Source organism: Triplophysa rosa, linkage group LG23 (genome assembly GCF_024868665.1).
Source record: "Triplophysa rosa linkage group LG23, Trosa_1v2, whole genome shotgun sequence".
NCBI lineage: Eukaryota > Metazoa > Chordata > Actinopteri > Cypriniformes > Nemacheilidae > Triplophysa > Triplophysa rosa.
Window position 1 is genome coordinate 7862321 of NC_079912.1, and position 19110 is coordinate 7881430.

Consider the following 19110-nt stretch of genomic DNA (forward strand, 5'->3'; position numbering starts at 1 on the left):
TTTCGTAACAAATAACTAACTATATATAAATAACAAACTAATTTCGTGGGTCTAATGGACCCACAGCATTATTCTGTTTTCAAATGAATACAGACATAAAAATATGTACACATAATTGAAAGATGTTTTACCCTAAATAAAAGCAACATAGATAACATATACGGATTACAGCTATTTGTCATTTACAGCAGTTGAATCACATTTATGAAAAAAGGTGCAATTTCTTTTTTGTATAAAAGGAAAAATGAAATGGCTTAAAAAACATGTTGCTTAATAGAATAATATTTCTTAATAGATTCTTCCTTAAAACATTCATAAGCATGCATTACACTTTAGCTTGTCAGCTGGATTCCATGTGCTTACACAGGCAGTATCACAGCACAATTACATCATTAACAGGAAAATTTGGATTTCCTTGGAGTAATCTACAGTGCAGTTTGTTATATTAAGGCAAATAAATATGCTTATTTGACCAGAGATGAGTTTGGCAGCTAGCCATTGTTGAAACTCATGGACACTAATAAGATGTCCCTCCTGTTATAGTTCATCTAAAAATGAAAATTCCTTTATCATTTATTGATCCTCATGTCATTATAAACCCGTATGACTGTCATCTGCAGAACACAAAAGAAGATATTGTGAGTTAAAACAGTAAACAGATGTTGATTGCTTTTAAGGGATAATTCTGCCATCATTTATTCACCCTCATTTTTTTCAAAACCTCTATATGACTCTTTCTTCTGTGGAACACAAAAGAAGATATTTTGAGAAATGTCCATACAATGAAAGTCAATGGGGGCCAATGTTGTTTAGTTACCAACATTCTTCCATTTCATAAAGAAAATGTTACCTGGTTTGAAATCATTTTGAGATGTTGTATGTAACATGAGTTCACTTAAATTGGGCCACTTTTTCACATTGACATGACTGAATTCACAATATTATTTTGAAAATATATTGTACAGTCATGGGCCTCTATATATTGTTTTCCTTGGTTTGTTTCATAGGCCATTGTCATTTGCAATGCAGTCATCATGCAATCACTCAGTTTCCTGCTTTGCGACCTGACCCCTACCATTACCCAAGTGTTGACGAACCATTACCACCAAGTAAGCCCTCCTGAGTCACCGACCCTTGCTTTTGCCACTGACCTGCTGCCTGCTTTCGCATGAGAATGTGTGTTTGTGTTGATCTGAGTGTTAGAACAGATTGTGTGAATTCATGTGTGTTACATTTCAATTTTGGGACATTTTATGGAAACTGAAACAGAGTCATAATTTAAAAGTCAAGCTACATTCAAGCTATTTAAAAAGGCAATATAATAGTTGTATATTTTTACATGATATTATTAATATCATAAATTATAAAATGAGTATTTACAGTATCTAGCACAACAGATAATGAACAGAAATGTACAATAAAACACCTTTTTATATAAAAACTGCTTTATGAAGAGGATAAATTCAGGGACTTCTTCATAAAACATTTGTTAACCTGCATAGCTCAGTACATTTGCATTTAACAGTCGGAATAAACTGATTATTTTTACAATCACATTTGAGAGACAGAACAATTTAGCAAAGCATGTTTGATTTTTTTTGTTTTTGTGTGCACATTTGCCTAATTCTGTGTGTATGAATGAGTGAAAAAGCACTATTCATGGTTTTTAAACCAATAAAATCACGCCATCTCATCTCTTTCCAAATGCTCACTCACATCATTGGTACCCTGCTGTCTTCACCAGTAACATTGCATTTTATTCACCATCTCTACAACAATATTTACTTTCCGTTTTTTTGAACATATGATTCTTCATTTAGCTTTATGGGCTGCTACATTACATGTAAATCAAACACTGTATGTCCAATTGTGACCTGAGTACCACAACGTGACGTGTTGGGTATTTGTTACATACTGTATTCCTAGCGCTTGCTTTTGCAAATGAGCAAATGAAGACCTTACTTATACGTGAGAAACACAAGTCAGAAGCATTGATCTGTACAGCCTTCGATTTCTAAAAAGGGATTTCCAGCAAACTCAAAGCACTATTGACATAATTGAGCTTGTCTCTCAAGAGATAAGTGATAGTCTGAACTGATCTCTCAAGAGATTTCTTCGCAGTTGCCATGGTGACAGAGCACAAAGAGCCTGAGTATGTATGTTGCAGTCTTTGTTAAATTGCTTTTTAAATGGCAATAGATTTGTTTTTGTTTTGTGAAACATTTTTGCAAATGCATCTAGCATTCCTTCAGAAAAAAAAATATTAATTATATATTATAAAATGGAACTCGCCCCACTGATTGACACTGAAGTCACCAGACTTCTCTCCAGCCACCCCACCACCTGTCCCCTCAACCCAATCCCCTCCCATCTCCTTCAGGCCATATCCAGCACACTCACACCAGCACTCACACACATCATCAACACCTCTGTCTACACTCCTTCACCCCATCAAGAACCCTGCATTCAGCAAAACCAGCGGCGTCTTGTATTGCCTTCTCAAAATGGCAGTAAATTGCTTTCCCGCTCATTCTCCTTCACAACTCCTTCCTGGTGGAATGTTCTTCCCAACTCAGTCCAGTCAACCACATCTCTCACAACATTCAAAAAACTACTTAAAACCCATCTCTTCTGTGAATACTTGACAGGCAAATTAAAAAAAGACTAACCCTCTCTCTTTCTCTCAACAGGTATTGTTCTGGCTTTTGTTGAAACTAGTAACGTTGTATTAGCACCTATTGTATTATTGCTCCTGTATGACATATCGCTGTATTGCTCCCTGAACTCTCCGTAAGTCGCTTTGGATATGAGCAGCTGCTAAATGATTAAATGTAAATGTAAAATACTATACAGTCAGTTCGCATGAATGTTTAGCAAAGCATTGACAACACACATACATTTGTAAATCTATTTAAGCATTTACACAACCTGTCTGAACGGATTTCAGTTGGAGTAAATCTGAAAAGCATTCTTTAAAACCCTCTACAGATGCCAGTTTTCAGATTTTGCTTTCAGATGCTCAGGCTTGGTGCAATGTCACGCCTGTGGGAACCCTGCTGAGGTTTGGGGTTCACTGTAAAATAGGAACAAATTCAGAATGCTAAAAATAGTCTCACAAACCTCCTCGCCAAAGGGAACGCTGACAACAGCAAATACTGCATTGTGAGCTGAAAGGATTTCCTTCAAGTGATTTTCAAATGATTGTCACCAGTTCCAGAAACCTGTTGTCACGCCCCCGGTCTGATCGGGTCTTAATTCTGCCATCACAGATGAACTCGCTGCTCTCGACTTACCTGTGCGACCTGCTCTCATCAACCTCGCTCTCCGTGTAGAGAGTCGTCTCGCCCAACGAAGGCTGCGAAGACTCCGAACCGACTCTTGGCGGCTCCCTGAGAACTTCACGGCCGAAGCTGCTCTCCCGGGTACTCCTGGCACAGAACCTATGCAGCTCAACACCACGCACCTCACCGCTGCTCAGAAACAGTAGCGGCTCGTCCAAGGACTCTGTTTCTATTGTGGAAGAACTGGACATCTCGTCTCCAAATGTCCGCGCCCACCCGTAGATCGGAGAGTTCTGGTGGGCACCATTTTCATTGCAAGCTCTCCGGCATCTCGACCCCTTCTGCCTTGCACATCATGCTCTTTTGGATTCTGGCGCCGAAGGCAACTTTATTGACCAAAAGCATCGGATGTCGGGGTAGGCGCGGTTTTGTCTCAGCGCTCCCTACAAGACGGGAAGGTGCATCTCTGCGCCTTTTATTCTCATCGCCTTAGCCCTGCTGAACTTAATTATGACATCGGCAACAGAGAGCTTTTGGCGGTCCGACTGGCTTTGGGTGAGTGGCGCCATTGGTTGGAGGGGTCAGCGCAGGCCTTCTTGGTCTGTACACAAAATCACAAAAACCTTGAATACGTCCGTTCGGCCAAGAGGCTGAATGCACGCCAGGCCCTCTGGGCACTTTTCTTTGGCCGGTTTAACTTCACCCTCTCGTACCGGCCTGGGTCAAAGAACATTAAGCCCGACGCACTCTCACGGCTGTTCGAGGCTCCGGAGAGAGAGCTTGCAGCCAAAGCCATCCTCACTAAGGGGGTGGTGGTCGGGGTTCTCTCCTGAGGTATCGAGCGGCGAGTTGAGATAACTGGTCGAGGGGTGCAAGTGGCCGACCTTAGCCACCAATGTCAGACAGTTTGTATTAGCCTGCTCCACTTGCGCTCAATGCAAACCCACCCACAGTCACCCCTCTGGTCTGCTCCGTCCCCTACCCATCCCTTCCCGCCCCTGGTCTCACATAGCTTCAGATTTTGTTACCGGGCTTCCCCCCTCTAACGGCCACACCGTCATTCTTATGGTGGTGGATCGCTTCTCCAAAGCGGTTAATTTTATTCCCCTCCCCAAGCTCCCTTCAGCCCGAGAGATGTCTCAGTTACTGGTAGATCACGTCTTCCGACTCCCATGGTTTGCCGGTCGATGTGGTTTCCGATAGGGTTTGTCTCTCGGTTCTGGAAAGAATTCTGTAGACAGATCGGGGCCACTGCGAGTCTGTCTTCAGGTTTCCACCCACAGACCAATGGGCAATGCGAGCGGGCTAATCAGGATCTCGAACGTGCGCTCCGCTGTCTGACATCCAACATCCCCTCTTCCTGGAGCCAACAGCTCTCCTGGATCGAATATGCCCTTAACTCCCTTCCAGTTTCGGCGTCAGGTATGTCCCTTTTCGAATGTTCCATTGGATACCTCCCGCCTCTGTTTCCCTCTCAGGAACTCGATGCTGCGGTCCCCTCCACCCTGGCCTTCCTCCGTCACTGTCGCCGCACCTGGAAGTGAACCTCTGTGAGGACCAAAGCAGCGGCCGATCGTCATCAGATCTCTCCCCCTACCTATGTGTGTGGTCAGCGGGTATGGCTCTCTACCAAGGATCTGCCTCTCCGGGTGCCTTCTCGCAAGCTGGCACCCAGATTCATTGGCCCATACCGCATCACCAAAGTGGTTAATCCGGTGGTCGTCCGGCTCAGACTTCCCCCCACTCTCGGTCGAGTTCACCCTGTGTTTCATGTCTCAAGGGTCAAGCCTGTTTTCTCATCTCGTCTAAACCCCTCCAGCGATCGTCCCGCCCCCCACCCCCTCGTTTCGTGGATGGCTCTCCGGCTTATACGGTTAAGAGACTTTTGGATGTTGGTCGTCGTGGCAGGGGTTTTCAATATCTGGTGGACTGGGAAGGCTATAGCGCAGAGGAAAGGTGCTGGGTTCCCACTCGTGATATTCTGGACCACTTGTTGGTCATGGACTTCCACCGGAGACAAGGTGAGCCCCCTCCTAGAGCGCCCAGTGGTGCTGCTGGGGGGGTGCTACTGTCACGCCCCCGGTCTGATCGGCCGGTCTTTTCCCGCTTTTCCCTTTGTGTTTGTTTTTTGACAGCTCCCCATGTGCCGTCTGTCCCGCCCCTGTAGTTATCCCATTCATTATCTTGTTTGTGTTCACACCGGTCACCTATTATCCCCATTATCTCTTCTCTTTATATTCCCCGCTCACTCTCCCTTCATTGTCAGATCGTTTGGTTTACCTCCCGTGCGTTTGACCCACTAGAGAATTTTCTAGCTTCTAGTCTTGTCACATTCTTGTTTTGTTTCCTAGCCCTGTTTAGAGATTGGTTTTGTTCCTTTTATGATTTTCTCTCGACTCCATGTTTTAGTTTGGTTTTTTTCTGTACCTTCACCTGCCATTGTCTCCTAGTCTCCCCGCTGGCGTTTACGGCATCCCGCCTGACTCTCCCATCTCGGACACCCCTCCGCACGGACTACGGAGATTCTCACCGGAGGGATTACCTTTCCACCGAGGATCAGTTCACTGGTCGACGGTTACCTGCGACTGCGGCTTCCGCGGCGGATCTCTGCCTTGCGGATCGTTACCCCGGGTTCCAGTTCCTGCTGTCCCAGTCTGCGAGTCTACCCGTCTTCGAGCTCCCATCGCTATTACCAGCAGTTGCTGCATGGGACTCTTACCTGGCTCGGTTCGCCTCTGGAGGGGCTGCTCATTGACTGTCTTTTTATGTGTGTGCACTCTCTGGCTTAATAAAGCTTGTTTTTGAACCCCCGCAGTTGAGTCCGGTCCAGTTCATGACACCTGTTAGCTAGAATACAATTTTTTTATTATTATTATTATTTAATATTATTTTTTCAAAATAAATACTTCTAACCATCTTCTTTTTGTTATGCAGTGACGTTCATACTGTACATACAAGTACAGTACACAGTACATACATTGTATTGACATTGTGCCAAAGAAAAACATGATATACCGTTTGGGTTAGTGATACCAGGTAAACACGGTTGTGTTGTGAGTTTTAAAGCAAAGGCTCAGTTGAACTGTGTAACAGTATCATACTGAAATATGCAACCAGTCTGTTAGTCCACTTTCACAAATGGATAACGAAGACAAATGGATGGATGAAATGGGATTTGTAGCACAGATTGACATCTGTTGACTGATTTATGCTCAAGTCTGCTATTTACAAGTCCAGTTATTAATATGGTTTGGGAAAACGTCTGTTGTGTTGTTGTTCAGAATCATGCACAGGCAAACACGAGGCCTCCATAGAATCACCGTGGAGACCCATAAATCAAATTCTACTCCCCTTTGAGTGTAGTAGCTTGGAAAGGCCCAATGTACAGTATAATTTCAGCATCAGACAGCCTGCCTAAGGGACGCCTACAGTCCATTCATACTGCACAGGAAACTGGAAAGGGCTTACTAGATCTAGTATGCTCTGTTCTGATTGTTGTCTTTTGTTCACTGTTTGGAAAAACGGCACAGATGCCAACAGATGGGTTTAATTGAACAAAATGAAAAGGTTAGGAGATGTGATGCAAAAGATAGGTACAAAAAAAATACTGTTGGTATGTGATCCCTAAAAATGTGTACTGTATGACAGATCGACAAATTAGATTAAAAATGGCAAAATAGACCAAATAGATTTTTTGAGTAATTTATACAATGATCAACACGTGTGCAGGTGTGCGTGTGTGTGAAAGAGCTTGGCTTGTTGGGCTCATGTTACTACATATACATGATTTTCAATGAAAACAGATGCATGTAGAAATTCAGCATGCATTAACTGCAGCATACTGTGGTGTACTATATAATGTAATATATACAGTATATATATATATATATATAATATACTTCAAAACTTTTTATTTTGTTTCTTCAGTCTTATATTGTTACTATTGGTCTCATAATTGTATGTTTGTAATAATTGTATTGTTGTTTATTTGGCACAGACTGGGAAGCCAGGATAGACAGTCACGGCCGTGTTTTCTATGTGGACCATGTTAACCGCACCACTATGTGGCAGAGGCCGAGCCATGCTGCCAAGAGCAGAGGCATTCAGAGATCCAGCTCTTCACACCAGATGGAGCAGCTCAACAGGAGGTATGAAGAGACCCAGATTAACACTCACATGAACTTATCTACACTTTTCAATGACATTGTGTTTGCTTGCATGGTTGTTAGATATGGAGATTGAATTTATGAAAGTTCAGCACTGTTTTGTAAACTGTATATGTCTTTCTTTTTTTGCATTATTGCAGGGAGACAACACAGTAATGCAGTTCAGTAAAGAAGTGACCATGTTTATTATTATGGAAACTTGCTAGGCTACCTAAACGTGTGCTGGTGAAATGATTGGCTCTCCTGCAATATTGAATGTTTGTATTATGGTGCCACCTAGAGGATACATCGGTTAAAGCACTGTATGTAAAAAAGTTGCAAGCGTAAATAATTATGAGAAAGATTTAGGATTAATTTTGGGTGGATGTCCTGTGTGTGAGAAAGTATTGAACCCCAGACCTGGTCATTGATTAATGTTTTATTTCATTGTTGGTCACAAATAATAAGCAAAATAAATACTAATTACAAATATATAAAACAAGCCCTAAAGAATGTCATGTATGTGAATGATGTTTGAGGAATCAGGTCACACATGAAGCTCATTTTCCACTATGAATGTGCAGTAAAAAAAAAAGAATGGAAAAAATGATTTTCTGTTATTTTCCGTTTCTTATTTCCTATCTAAATATGTATTTAAAACATACAGTTTAGGAGATACTTACATTAACAGTCTTTCTAAAAACAGACAAAAAATATTGATGACTCATTTTTACACAATAAAATGCTCCAACTAGAAAAAAACAAGTAGCAAACTACATTAGAGTAGGTACATTACTGTATATGGTTCATGGTTGTGACATAATAAAAGAAACTGTCCTTATGGGATTTACTTCCCGTAAGGGCAGTAAATCACTTTCCCGCTCATTCTCCTTCACAACTCCTTCCTGGTGGAACATTCTTCCTAATTCGGTCCGGTCAACCACATCTCTCAAAACATTCAAAAAACTACTTAAACCCCATCTCTTCTGTGAATACTTGACAGACAAATGAAAAAAAATAACTAAAAAAACACTAACCCTCTCTCTTTCTCTCAACAGGTATTGTTCTGGCTTTTGTTGAAACTAGTAACTTTGTATTAGCACCTATTGTATTATTGCTCCTGTATGACATATCGCTTATTGCTCCTTAAACTCTTTGTAAGTCGCTTTGGATAAAAGCGTCTGCTAAATGACTAAATGTAAATGTGTTAGCAGGACCATGTCAATGATCATTTCTCCATGCAGGTATCAGAACATTCAGAGAACCATGGCCACAGATGATGAACCGGCTGGTCGTGCATCTGACAGAAACAACAGTGCAGACACAGACAGTGAATCCACGCCACAGCCTTCAGGTTTGAGATGGTGGTTTCGATACGAGGAGATTGCAATGCTGCATGCAAATTGCAGAACAGTGAAGTTAGAAAACTGCCTGACAGATTAAGTCAATCATTTTCAGTTTTCACATAATTTGTTTTTTTATATATAATTTTTGTAGCTATATTTGCATCAAAATGGCACTTTCCTTCAAACATGAGAATCCATATCTCTTATATGATGATATGTTTAACTGTGATATTTTTAGATCAGAGAAGAGACAGTTCTTCACCCCCCGTCAACAGTCAGAACGTCACCCTGCTTCTGCAGTGTCCAGCTGTGAAGTTTGTCACCCACCCAGAATTCTTCACTGTCCTCCATGCTAACTATGTAAGTCACAGTGAGAAGAATCAAACAAATGGTTTTCATATGTCTTCATGTTAGCTGTCAATCGCTTATTTGTCGCAAAGATACAGTATACAGTTGCAGACTAATGATAAAGCTTTTGTAAGCAACACAACTTTATGAAATGTCTTAATGTTTCTTGAAGCATGCGGGCATAATATTATTTAATATGAATGATTATTTTACTGTATATTCTTTATTGGTGTTCCTGTTGCTGAATTGGTCGAACATTATGTTAGCAGAACAAACGCCTTGAGTGGATTCCCCAGAAACACACGTACTAATATATTACTAAAATGTACTTTAGTTGAAGGGGTGATATTGATTCATCTATTTGCAGATTCTTTCTTTGACTGATCCAGTCAGCTTTTCTGGTGTCCTAATAGCAAAGCATCAAATCGTAATAAGTCAAAGCTGAGATGGTGGATAGGCTATGTAAGAGAATGTTTGTTTGTTTAAAAAACCATGTGTGTATGTTCTTTTATACCCGTATTCTACAACACTTTTACAAAGACCCTTGCAAAAAATAAAGCATTGATTAAATGTTCATGCTTGTACTGAAGTCCTGTCCAATGCTGAACTCTTGTCCTCAGGGGGCATACAGAATGTTTACTAGCAGCACCTGCCTGAAGCACATGATCCTGAAAATACGCAGAGACGCACGCAACTTTGAGCGATATCAACACAACCGCGACCTCGTCACTTTCCTCAACAAATTCGCTGACACTCATCTGGAGCTTCCCAGAGGCTGGGAGATCAAAACAGACCCGCAGGGCAAGGTGAGCACTTTCAAGCAGCTTATAACAGATATAACACAACACATCTGTGCTTGTACATATGAACCATGAACCATGTTATAAAATATTTTTCGTTATGCTTTCTGGAATACTTTTATTGGTCTGATTGGTCAGAATGGTGGCATTTAGATATTTTAGTAATTACTGACCTCTAAACGGACAAAGTGATGAAAAACAATTTTGTTTTATTCTTGTTTTGTTTTATGGGTAGTCGTTCTTCGTGGACCACAACAGTCGTGCGACGACCTTTATCGACCCCAGAATTCCCCTTCAGAACGGCCGACTGCCCAACCACCTCACGCACAGACAACATTTACAGAGACTGCGCAGCTATAGTGCTGGAGAGGTACAAAAACACACAAACAGCGTTTAGATTAGCATTCAGCTTTTCAGTCTTTTGCATTATGATTATAATGATGTGTGACATTATGTCAGGCTTCAGAGGTGTCCCGCAGCAGAGGAGCATCGCTGGTCAGCCGGCCTGGAAATGGTCTTGTTGCTGCCATCAGGAGTCAACACCAGCCTGATTCAGTGCCTCTAGGTTAGTTAACACAGACTAGCTTTGTTTTTCTGGTTATGATGACCAAAATATAAGATAAAGGTAAGGATTGGTAGGAGGAATAACAAATATTTTTCATTGATTTTTAGGAAGGCAACCAGAACACCCAAGCAGCAAAGCTTTTTGTAAATTACATTTTATGTAGCACTCACATTTTGTTTACATTATTTTAAGTTTTGGCTTTACAAGTGATTTCGTCTTTCAACTTACTGTTTACTATTCCTAAATGTTTTTACATTACTCCGTCTCTTCAAAATCAAGCAGTTAAAGTAATTTTATAAGTTATAGACAAAATGTAAAATAGTAGGCGTAAAAAATTTTACGTAAAAATTTAAGGCAGCAACATTTACAGTAGAAAGTTTTTGTTGTTGATGGTGTTTGATGATTGCTTTATTATACAATATTTTTGTATGCTTTTATTATGTGTTCAAGAATTAGGCTACTCTGCTGAAAAAAAAAACAATAGAACCCTGCCTAAAACAAAAGAAAATTCAATGTATTTAATGGTTATAATGGAAATTGTATTGGTTTTTAGTGGAAACTATAATGGTGTCTACTGGTATGGTATGTGGTGGATTCTGGCAGATTGGTACCAATAGAACACCATTAAATCCTATTGGAATAATGCCCAAAACACACAACATAAAGGAATTTTGTAATGGTTTAATTGAATAATGGACCTCCAATGGTAATGGTATTTTAATGGAAACCATTAGAATTTCTATGATGGTTTCTATTGTTTTCTTTCAGCAGTGTAATCATTACACTTTCTGTATTTTTTCTTCAGCTTACAATGACAAGATTGTGGCTTTCCTTCGCCAACCAAACATATTAGACATGCTGCAGGAACGGCAACCCAGTCTAGCCAGGAATCATACGCTCAGGTGAGGCCATGCACAAGCTTGCGTGATGTAAAAAGTTGTTTGAAAAAATTGTGCTGTTTGTGTGGTTAAGCAGTTTGTATGTCAATGAATCAAAGCACTCAATCTGGGAGTTTACTGTGATTGTTATTACCTTTGTACGGTACAAACATTGACGCATTCTCCGTCTTCATTTGCCTAATAGGACATTTGTAAGTGTCACATACTAAGAATGTTTAAAATGTCAAAAGAGCAATATTTGGACAGTGAATCAGCATTTAAATTTGTTTCTATAAGTCAGGCATTAAGTCAGGGTTTGTTTCATGGATGTAGCGAGTTGACTGATTCCTCAATTCAGCCTATTATAAATCCATTCAACAAAGGAGAAGTGCATTACTGTTACATTTAAGAACAATTAACAGCCCATGAGATCAAACCTTTCAACCGCCTCTCAGGATAGAAAACAAAAGCAATGAGAATCGAAGCATGATATCACTTGAACGAATGGCTTTGGTGGTGTTTTTTCTGTCAGGGAGAAAATCCATTACATTAGGACCGAGGGCCCACAAGGTGTTGAAAAGATGTCTTGTGACGCAGACCTGGTTATGCTGTTAAGGTATGTTGACAACTAGTCACCTTCTGTTCTCAAGGTAATCGTAAGTGAGTTTGATCCTGTTTGTTGTCGTAACAACGTGTAAATCAGACACACATACTGTATGCTATATCAGGGATTTTCAAACTTCACGTTGCTAAGGACCCCCAAATATGATTAACCTTTTGTGAGGGACCCCCTTTTCTAAAATATGTATCATCTATATTTTTTTCTGTGTAAAGAAACGTTTAAAATGTGTTGGATAAATAGTAAATAGAATATTATAAAGACAACACATTGTTTCTAAACCTAAATAGTCGGCAACCATTTCACTTTGAGTCCGAGAAAAGAAACTATAGTGAGAAAAGCTCACTAGAAAGATTCAATTATAAACAATTCTGGAAACTATCCAAAGCAAAAAAAGCAGATAAACACTTTGGACTTTTATCATTTTTTGCTTAATCTTTTTTCCTAGAAAATTTCTGGGGGACCCCTTGCATCCTTCTGGAGGCCCCCTGGGGATCCCCGGACCCCAGTTTGAAAACCCCTGTATTATATTATATTGTATTATATTTAACATGTTTTCTGGATTCTGAGTCTTAAGTTACTAGTTTTTCTTAAGTCACATGATAGACTGGTGTAATGACCTAAATTTTAAATAATTATTTGCTCAAAATCTTCACTCCACTATTGCACTCAAATCTCACATTTATTCATATTCATTTGTGGAATATACTGTAGTATCAAGCAGTGATGACAAATGTCATTTAATGTTGTGTAACTCTTTACTGATGTGTTGAGCAACATGAGGATATATTTTTATAGAATTTTAATATGATTTCTCTTTGTCATGCAGTCTATTTGAGGAAGACATCATGTCCTTTATTCCATCTCACTCCTTCCACCCGGGTATCAGCTTCTCTCCACGCTGCTCCCCTGGCTCCTCACCACAAAGCTCACCTGGTACGATCACATTTCTCCAAGTGCTGTAAAATCACTTGTTGCTTAAAAACAAGCCTTGTGTCATTGAATTATTTGTATGTTTTTGCTAAAAATAAGTTAAATCTTTAAAAAAGACTAGCAGACATTATCTTTAAGAACTTACCGCAGACGTCTTATAAACCATTGCTTATTCACTTTCTTAATAATACACATTCACATGTTGACTTCTCAGACCTTCTTTCGTTTCAATTTCCATTTGCGGAAACACGAGCCGGTCCCTCGTTTATAGCGGTGCGTGCCAATACGCAGCAAAGCTCTTTTCTTAACACAGCAGGAGCAGTCATTCCCCACATCAGTTTGTTGCCACGTCTTTCTTTGTTCCCACCGCCTCTCTCATGCTGAAACAAATCGCTCGTACTTTTGGGCATCCCCCTTGGCAGGACATTTTTTGTTGACTCAATCGCTTACACACACACCACCAGGGCTGGACAGGGAAGAAAAACTGGCCCTGGCGTTTTAGGCCCGCTTTGGCCCTCCAGCTAATCTGTCGACGGGGGGGGGGGTATATGAGGGGTTGTGCATGCATGCATACGTGTCTTTTGCATTCACGTTGCGTGCATTCACATTTATAATACGTCCGTCTAAGCGGCCAACGCCTCCATTACGGCCCCATACGTTAGCGGCAAACGCGTCCGTTACGGCCTCATACGTTAGCGGCCAACGCCTCCGTTACGGCCCCATACGTTAGCGGCCCACCAGGAAAACGCACGGTATGTCAGATGGCCAGTCCGCCCCTGCACACCACAGGAAGACGTGACTCAAAGCTGCTTAATTTTATGACGGTGAAGTCCCGCTGTGCTGCGCAGGACGTGCTAGCACAAGTTTAATGAGCCTGTATGATTTGACAAGCAATGTTGACGATGAAAAAGCGCAATTATTACAGCGTGACAACCCTGCTCCATTTCTTGTGCTCAAAAATTAAGGGCTCTAGATATTTTCAACATATATTAATCATATTAGCAGTAAATATCTTTGCCCTGTGTGAATAAAACCTCATTTACATTTTATTTATTAATTCCTTGATGTTTTCATGTCAATTTTATTGTATAAACTGTGTCTGTAAAATCTGTAATGCGATTGGCCTACTATGTACATTTGTGTATTTTCACAGGATTGCAAAGGGCCAGAGCGCCCGCTCCGTACCGCAGAGACTTTGAGGCGAAACTTCGCAATTTTTACAGGAAGTTGGAGGCAAAAGGCTATGGCCAGGGGCCAGGAAAAATTAAGTAAGTGTGTCTTTGTCTGTGTGTGTTTTCTTTTGGTGAAATATGTGTGGTAGAGAAAAAGAGGGCCCATGGATGTCCCTTTTGCAGACACATGCAGGGATTTTTCATACATTTAAATATTTTATTTATCAGATGCTCATTTAAGTTTTGCATGTTTTGCATTTTGTTGATACTGCATGTGTTTGCTGGAAATCAAATTTAAGACCTCAGTGTTGCTAGCAACATGTTCCAGCAATTTCCCATTTCTTTCTCTTGTTATCTTACAAATATAGTTCCCCGCAAATGTAAATCATTTACTGTTAAACTCTATATTCTACAGCTCTAAGAGTCTATTAACTTTATGAAATGACATTGATGATTTATTTTCTGGTGTTGTAAGGCTGATTATCAAAAGGGATCATTTATTGGAAGGTACTTTTAATCAAGTGATGGCTTATTCTCGCAAGGAGCTCCAGAGGAACAAGCTCTACATCACTTTTGTGGGAGAGGAGGGGTAAGTCCACTGTGTGTTTGTGCATCTTTGAAGGAATATCTCTTGGATACATTCGATTCAATTCAAGTTAATTTACATGGAACTTTTCAAAGCAGTTTTACATGACAAAAAAACACAGAAAAGAGGAAAATTATTAAACAGAATATGCATACTACATATAAACTTGCGATTATAATTTTAAAGTGATACTTGACCCAAAAATGTAAATTCTGTCATCATTTACTCACCTTCGAGTTGTTCCAAATCTGTATAAATTTCTTTGTTCTGATGAACACAGAGAAATATATTTGGAAGAATGCTTGTAACCAAACAGATCTTGCCCCCCATTGACTACCATAGTAGAAAACATTACTTTATCATTTTTTTTGTTCTAATGTAGGACAGCAAACAGTTCTGTGGCACTTTTGACAACCATTGTAGTTTTTTCTACTATGGGAGTCAATGGGGGGCAAAATCTGTCTGGTTATAAGCATTCTTCCAAATATCTTTCTCTGTGTTCATCAGAACAAAGACATTTATACAGATTTGGAACAACTCGAAAGTGAGTAAATGATGACAGCATTTTCATTTTTGGGTGAAGTATCCCTTTAACAGTTGTAAAGTTAACACGGTGTTGTATTCATGTTTTTCAGTTTAGACTACAGCGGCCCATCGCGGGAATTCTTCTTCCTGTTGTCTCAGGAGCTTTTTAATCCATACTACGGTCTGTTTGAATACTCGGCCAACGACACGTATACCGTGCAGATCAGTCCCATGTCTGCATTTGTGGAGAACCATTTAGAATGGTAAGAATTTTTCTCTGTCACTATCATTCTCTCTTTATCCCTCATTATTGCACCTTAGACTCAGAATGTTTTTGAAGTTCAGCTTTTGTTCTCTGGTTGATGTGGTGTGTGGTTGAAGAATTACATGCCGGTTGGTCAACTGTAAAGAAAAGCATGTAGTGGTGGTCACGCTATGTCTTTGTTTTGTCTCTCATTATGGCATTTAGACTGACGGGAGAATGGCACTTTATTTGAGTAAATTATAGCATTAAGAGACTAAATACAAAGGCAAATTCTTAAGTTTTGTCTTGAAACTTTGTTCAATGTCAATGTTTAAATTCACAACTTTTTTAAGGACTCAAAAAAATACTTAAAAAATGTATACCAAACATTGCTTCTCTACCTAAGGATAAACATTGCTATGAATAATGCAAAAGCAGGAGATGTATTTCATTCAAAGTCGCACTTCAAAACAGTAGTATGATTTTTCATCTTTTGATGTTTCCTTGCAGGTTCCGTTTCAGTGGGCGAATATTGGGTCTGGCCTTGATCCACCAGTATCTGTTAGATGCTTTCTTCACCCGGCCGTTCTACAAGGCCCTGCTTAGATTGTGCGTCTCAATGGGTCATTGAAAGTACAATAATGTAACCAGAACGTGAAATCTGATTGTATGTGTGTTGTGTTGTGTTGTATGTCTGTCTATAGAGTGACCGATCTGAGTGATTTGGAATACCTGGACGAGGAGTTTCACCGGAGCTTACAGTGGATGAAAGACAATGATATCACTGATATCCTGGACCTGACCTTTACAGTGAATGAGGAGGTCTTTGGACAGGTGTTGCTGGATACTACCATCTCCCAACCATTGGTCAAACAAACAAGTAGTCCAACCCCAAACTAATACCATTGGTCAACCCACACAGCACCACAGAGCCACATTGCTGGTTCAGTTTCTATAGTTGAATCGGTTGAGCATTGCGTTATCAGCACAAAGGTTGTGGGTTTGATACCCAGGTCAGAAAACATACATCCTGATAAAAGATATATGTATAGCTTGAATGCACATGTAAGTCATACTACAAATGGCACTAAGATGTGATAATGAATTCATTTTTAAATATTAAACAAAATCAAATGAATTCAGAAAATGATAGACATGGATATGCATACTTGCATATATTTCAGAAGCATTTCAATAACCTCGTAAACATGAAGTCTATTGCTTCTTTCATCATGGACAGGCATTCATTGACCTTTTTTGACCTCTTGACAGGTGACAGAAAGAGAACTGAAGTCGGGTGGCACCAATATCCAGGTTACAGAGAAGAACAAGAAGGAGTACATTGAGCGCATGGCCAGATGGAGAGTGGAGAGAGGGGTGGTGCAGCAGGCCGAAGCCCTTGTGAGAGGTTTCTATGAGGTGTGTATAGATATACAGTACTGTATTATAGTAATATAAATATAGATAAATGAGTAATTATCAAACTTTTGCCAAACCCCTTTGTGTGTGTGTTTTAATATAGGTTGTAGACTCTCGCCTGGTTTCAGTGTTTGATGCTCGTGAGCTGGAGCTGGTCATCGCAGGGACGGCCGAGATCGATTTGAATGACTGGAGGTCCAACACAGAATATAGAGGAGGTAAGAGAATGCTAAAAATCCACCTAATGATATATAAACATTATTGTCCTAAGACATTTTTCATTGGGCGGGTTCATATTTCTGTCTAAATTTCCTAGCCCCATTTAAAATTCCAATTGCAAGTGGAACGTAGTGTAAACATCAAGAGCTGTACAGTATGTTCTGAAGTGAATTGCTGGAACTGTACACTCACCTTATCCAAAATTATGCTTAAACTCTTCATTTGTTTTTATTTGAAGTGGTTTCATTCTGTTTTGCTTGAAATCCTCTGATATGATTTGCAATTGAGATTTTGTGGGATCAATAAGATCTCATCTCACCACGCATGCCAAAACAAGTATCCCATCTGTTTAGATTGGAGTTCGTTACGTAGAACAGAGCTGTTGACATTGAAAGTAAGAAGGGTGAATTTCATAAAGCGGCTTGATGGTTTCATAGTGTCAAGATGACCTTACTTGAAACTGGAAGCGTTGTTTACTTTTCTTGCAAAGCCTATGATATGTCAACATCAGCTCATCTGTAATCAGATGAAGGGCCTCTAAACTAGTCAGCATTTTCTTCCCGCTCTCCTCGCCTATATCAAAAATACAAATTCTGTCACACCCTCATGTCACTCAAAACTATTATATGACTTTCTTCTGTGGAATGCAAACGTCACTCATTTCTCCATCACCCTCCAGGTTATCATGACGGGCACATAGTGATGCGATGGTTCTGGGCTGCTGTGGAGCGCTTCAATAATGAACAGAGGCTTCGTCTGCTGCAGTTTGTGACTGGCACATCCAGTGTTCCCTACGAGGGTTTCGCAGCACTGCGCGGTAGCAACGGCCTGCGGCGCTTCTGCATTGAAAAGTGGGGAAAGATCACCTCTCTGCCAAGGTACACTGCAGAGATAACACACACGGATGTAAATAAATAATAAATAATGAATAATAATAATAACTAGATTCTTTAGAAAATGTGAGTGGTGCTTGCCATGGCAAAACTCGGACGTTTACATCAAGTTTTAACATCAAGTTACCATGATTAAACATGATGTTAACATGTACTGTATTAGCATGAACTGCATGTTACCAAAGTTCGTTTACGGAAGTCGTGCCACTCGGCGGCCATGTTTGCAACGCCTCTGGGCAGCCATTTCCGTCATAGCATAGCAGTCTTATCTACTATCTACATATTTCTAAAATCGCTGGCAAAAATCACAATTAAACAGCATATTTCCAATCAATAATTAAACATGACACGAACTGTATCATAACTTTGGTTTGCTAAGCTTAAATTGCGATAAAATCACCTTTTTCGAGGTTGCCTCATCTAGTGCGCCTGCGCACAAGCTGTTAAGCGCCTCACGAGAGCCCCGCCCCAGAGAATCTTCAGTCTTTACTTATTGAAGATTGGCTCTTTTTACTGGAAGGCAGGACTTCCTTCGCTAAAGCTTTCCTCACCATTCATTGTAACAGGAGTGACATATCTTGTTAATATTGATATCTTTGATGTTACTAACATGAGGCTAATAGGTTGTTTTTGAGAGTTTTAGAGATTTACGACACTCGATCTCGCCGCCATGTGGTCGCGTGTTTCAGGGAGACCTAAATAGTTCCAAACAAATCCGTGGTTTCAACCTATTTAAATAGATTTTCGCGGGACAGATAACAGCAGCTGTATTTGCATACATTTTGCTAAATGTTAGCACATTGTGTACACTGATTACTACGTTGACTACATTTACGTTGAGCAGCATTTTATCTTGGGAGTAATATGAATATAAGATCAGTCTTTGTGTTCAATTTTAACATTTAATTTCAACTGCCAACTCGTTAAAGTGTAAAAACGTGTAGTTATTATTTCACCAACTGTACAGCAAATGCTTTTGGGAGACACTGAAATGAATGGGCTTCAGTGCAGTGTTTGAAACTATCGGACGCTCCATGACACGAGTTATTTCTGCATTCCATTCTTCCTATGAAGGTCTATGTGAGTGTCGCAACTCTCATATTCAACGGCTCTGGTTTGTACTTGATAGTCGTTCTT

The 19110-nt window shown here is 40.2% G+C and overlaps 1 protein-coding gene across 6 annotated transcripts in view; it reads left to right on the forward strand.

Annotated features, from left to right (window-relative positions):
- LOC130547218 (E3 ubiquitin-protein ligase HECW1) overlaps window positions 1-19110 on the forward strand; it is a 58664-nt gene that overhangs the window by 34941 nt on the left and 4613 nt on the right. For 4 of the 6 annotated variants that reach the window (XM_057322976.1, XM_057322978.1, XM_057322977.1 and 1 more), the window contains 18 exons: window positions 1008-1109; window positions 7279-7429; window positions 8671-8780; window positions 9011-9132; window positions 9741-9926; window positions 10156-10290; window positions 10380-10485; window positions 11291-11387; window positions 11896-11979; window positions 12812-12918; window positions 14069-14183; window positions 14563-14676; window positions 15309-15461; window positions 15953-16051; window positions 16147-16276; window positions 16715-16861; window positions 16965-17079; window positions 17760-17958. In XM_057322976.1, coding sequence (XP_057178959.1) covers window positions 1008-1109; window positions 7279-7429; window positions 8671-8780; window positions 9011-9132; window positions 9741-9926; window positions 10156-10290; window positions 10380-10485; window positions 11291-11387; window positions 11896-11979; window positions 12812-12918; window positions 14069-14183; window positions 14563-14676; window positions 15309-15461; window positions 15953-16051; window positions 16147-16276; window positions 16715-16861; window positions 16965-17079; window positions 17760-17958 — 2272 coding nt within the window. The remainder of the gene's footprint in view (window positions 1-1007; window positions 1110-7278; window positions 7430-8670; window positions 8781-9010; window positions 9133-9740; window positions 9927-10155; window positions 10291-10379; window positions 10486-11290; window positions 11388-11895; window positions 11980-12811; window positions 12919-14068; window positions 14184-14562; window positions 14677-15308; window positions 15462-15952; window positions 16052-16146; window positions 16277-16714; window positions 16862-16964; window positions 17080-17759; window positions 17959-19110) is intronic. The other 2 variants (XM_057322979.1, XM_057322981.1) reach the window with 1 other exon arrangement.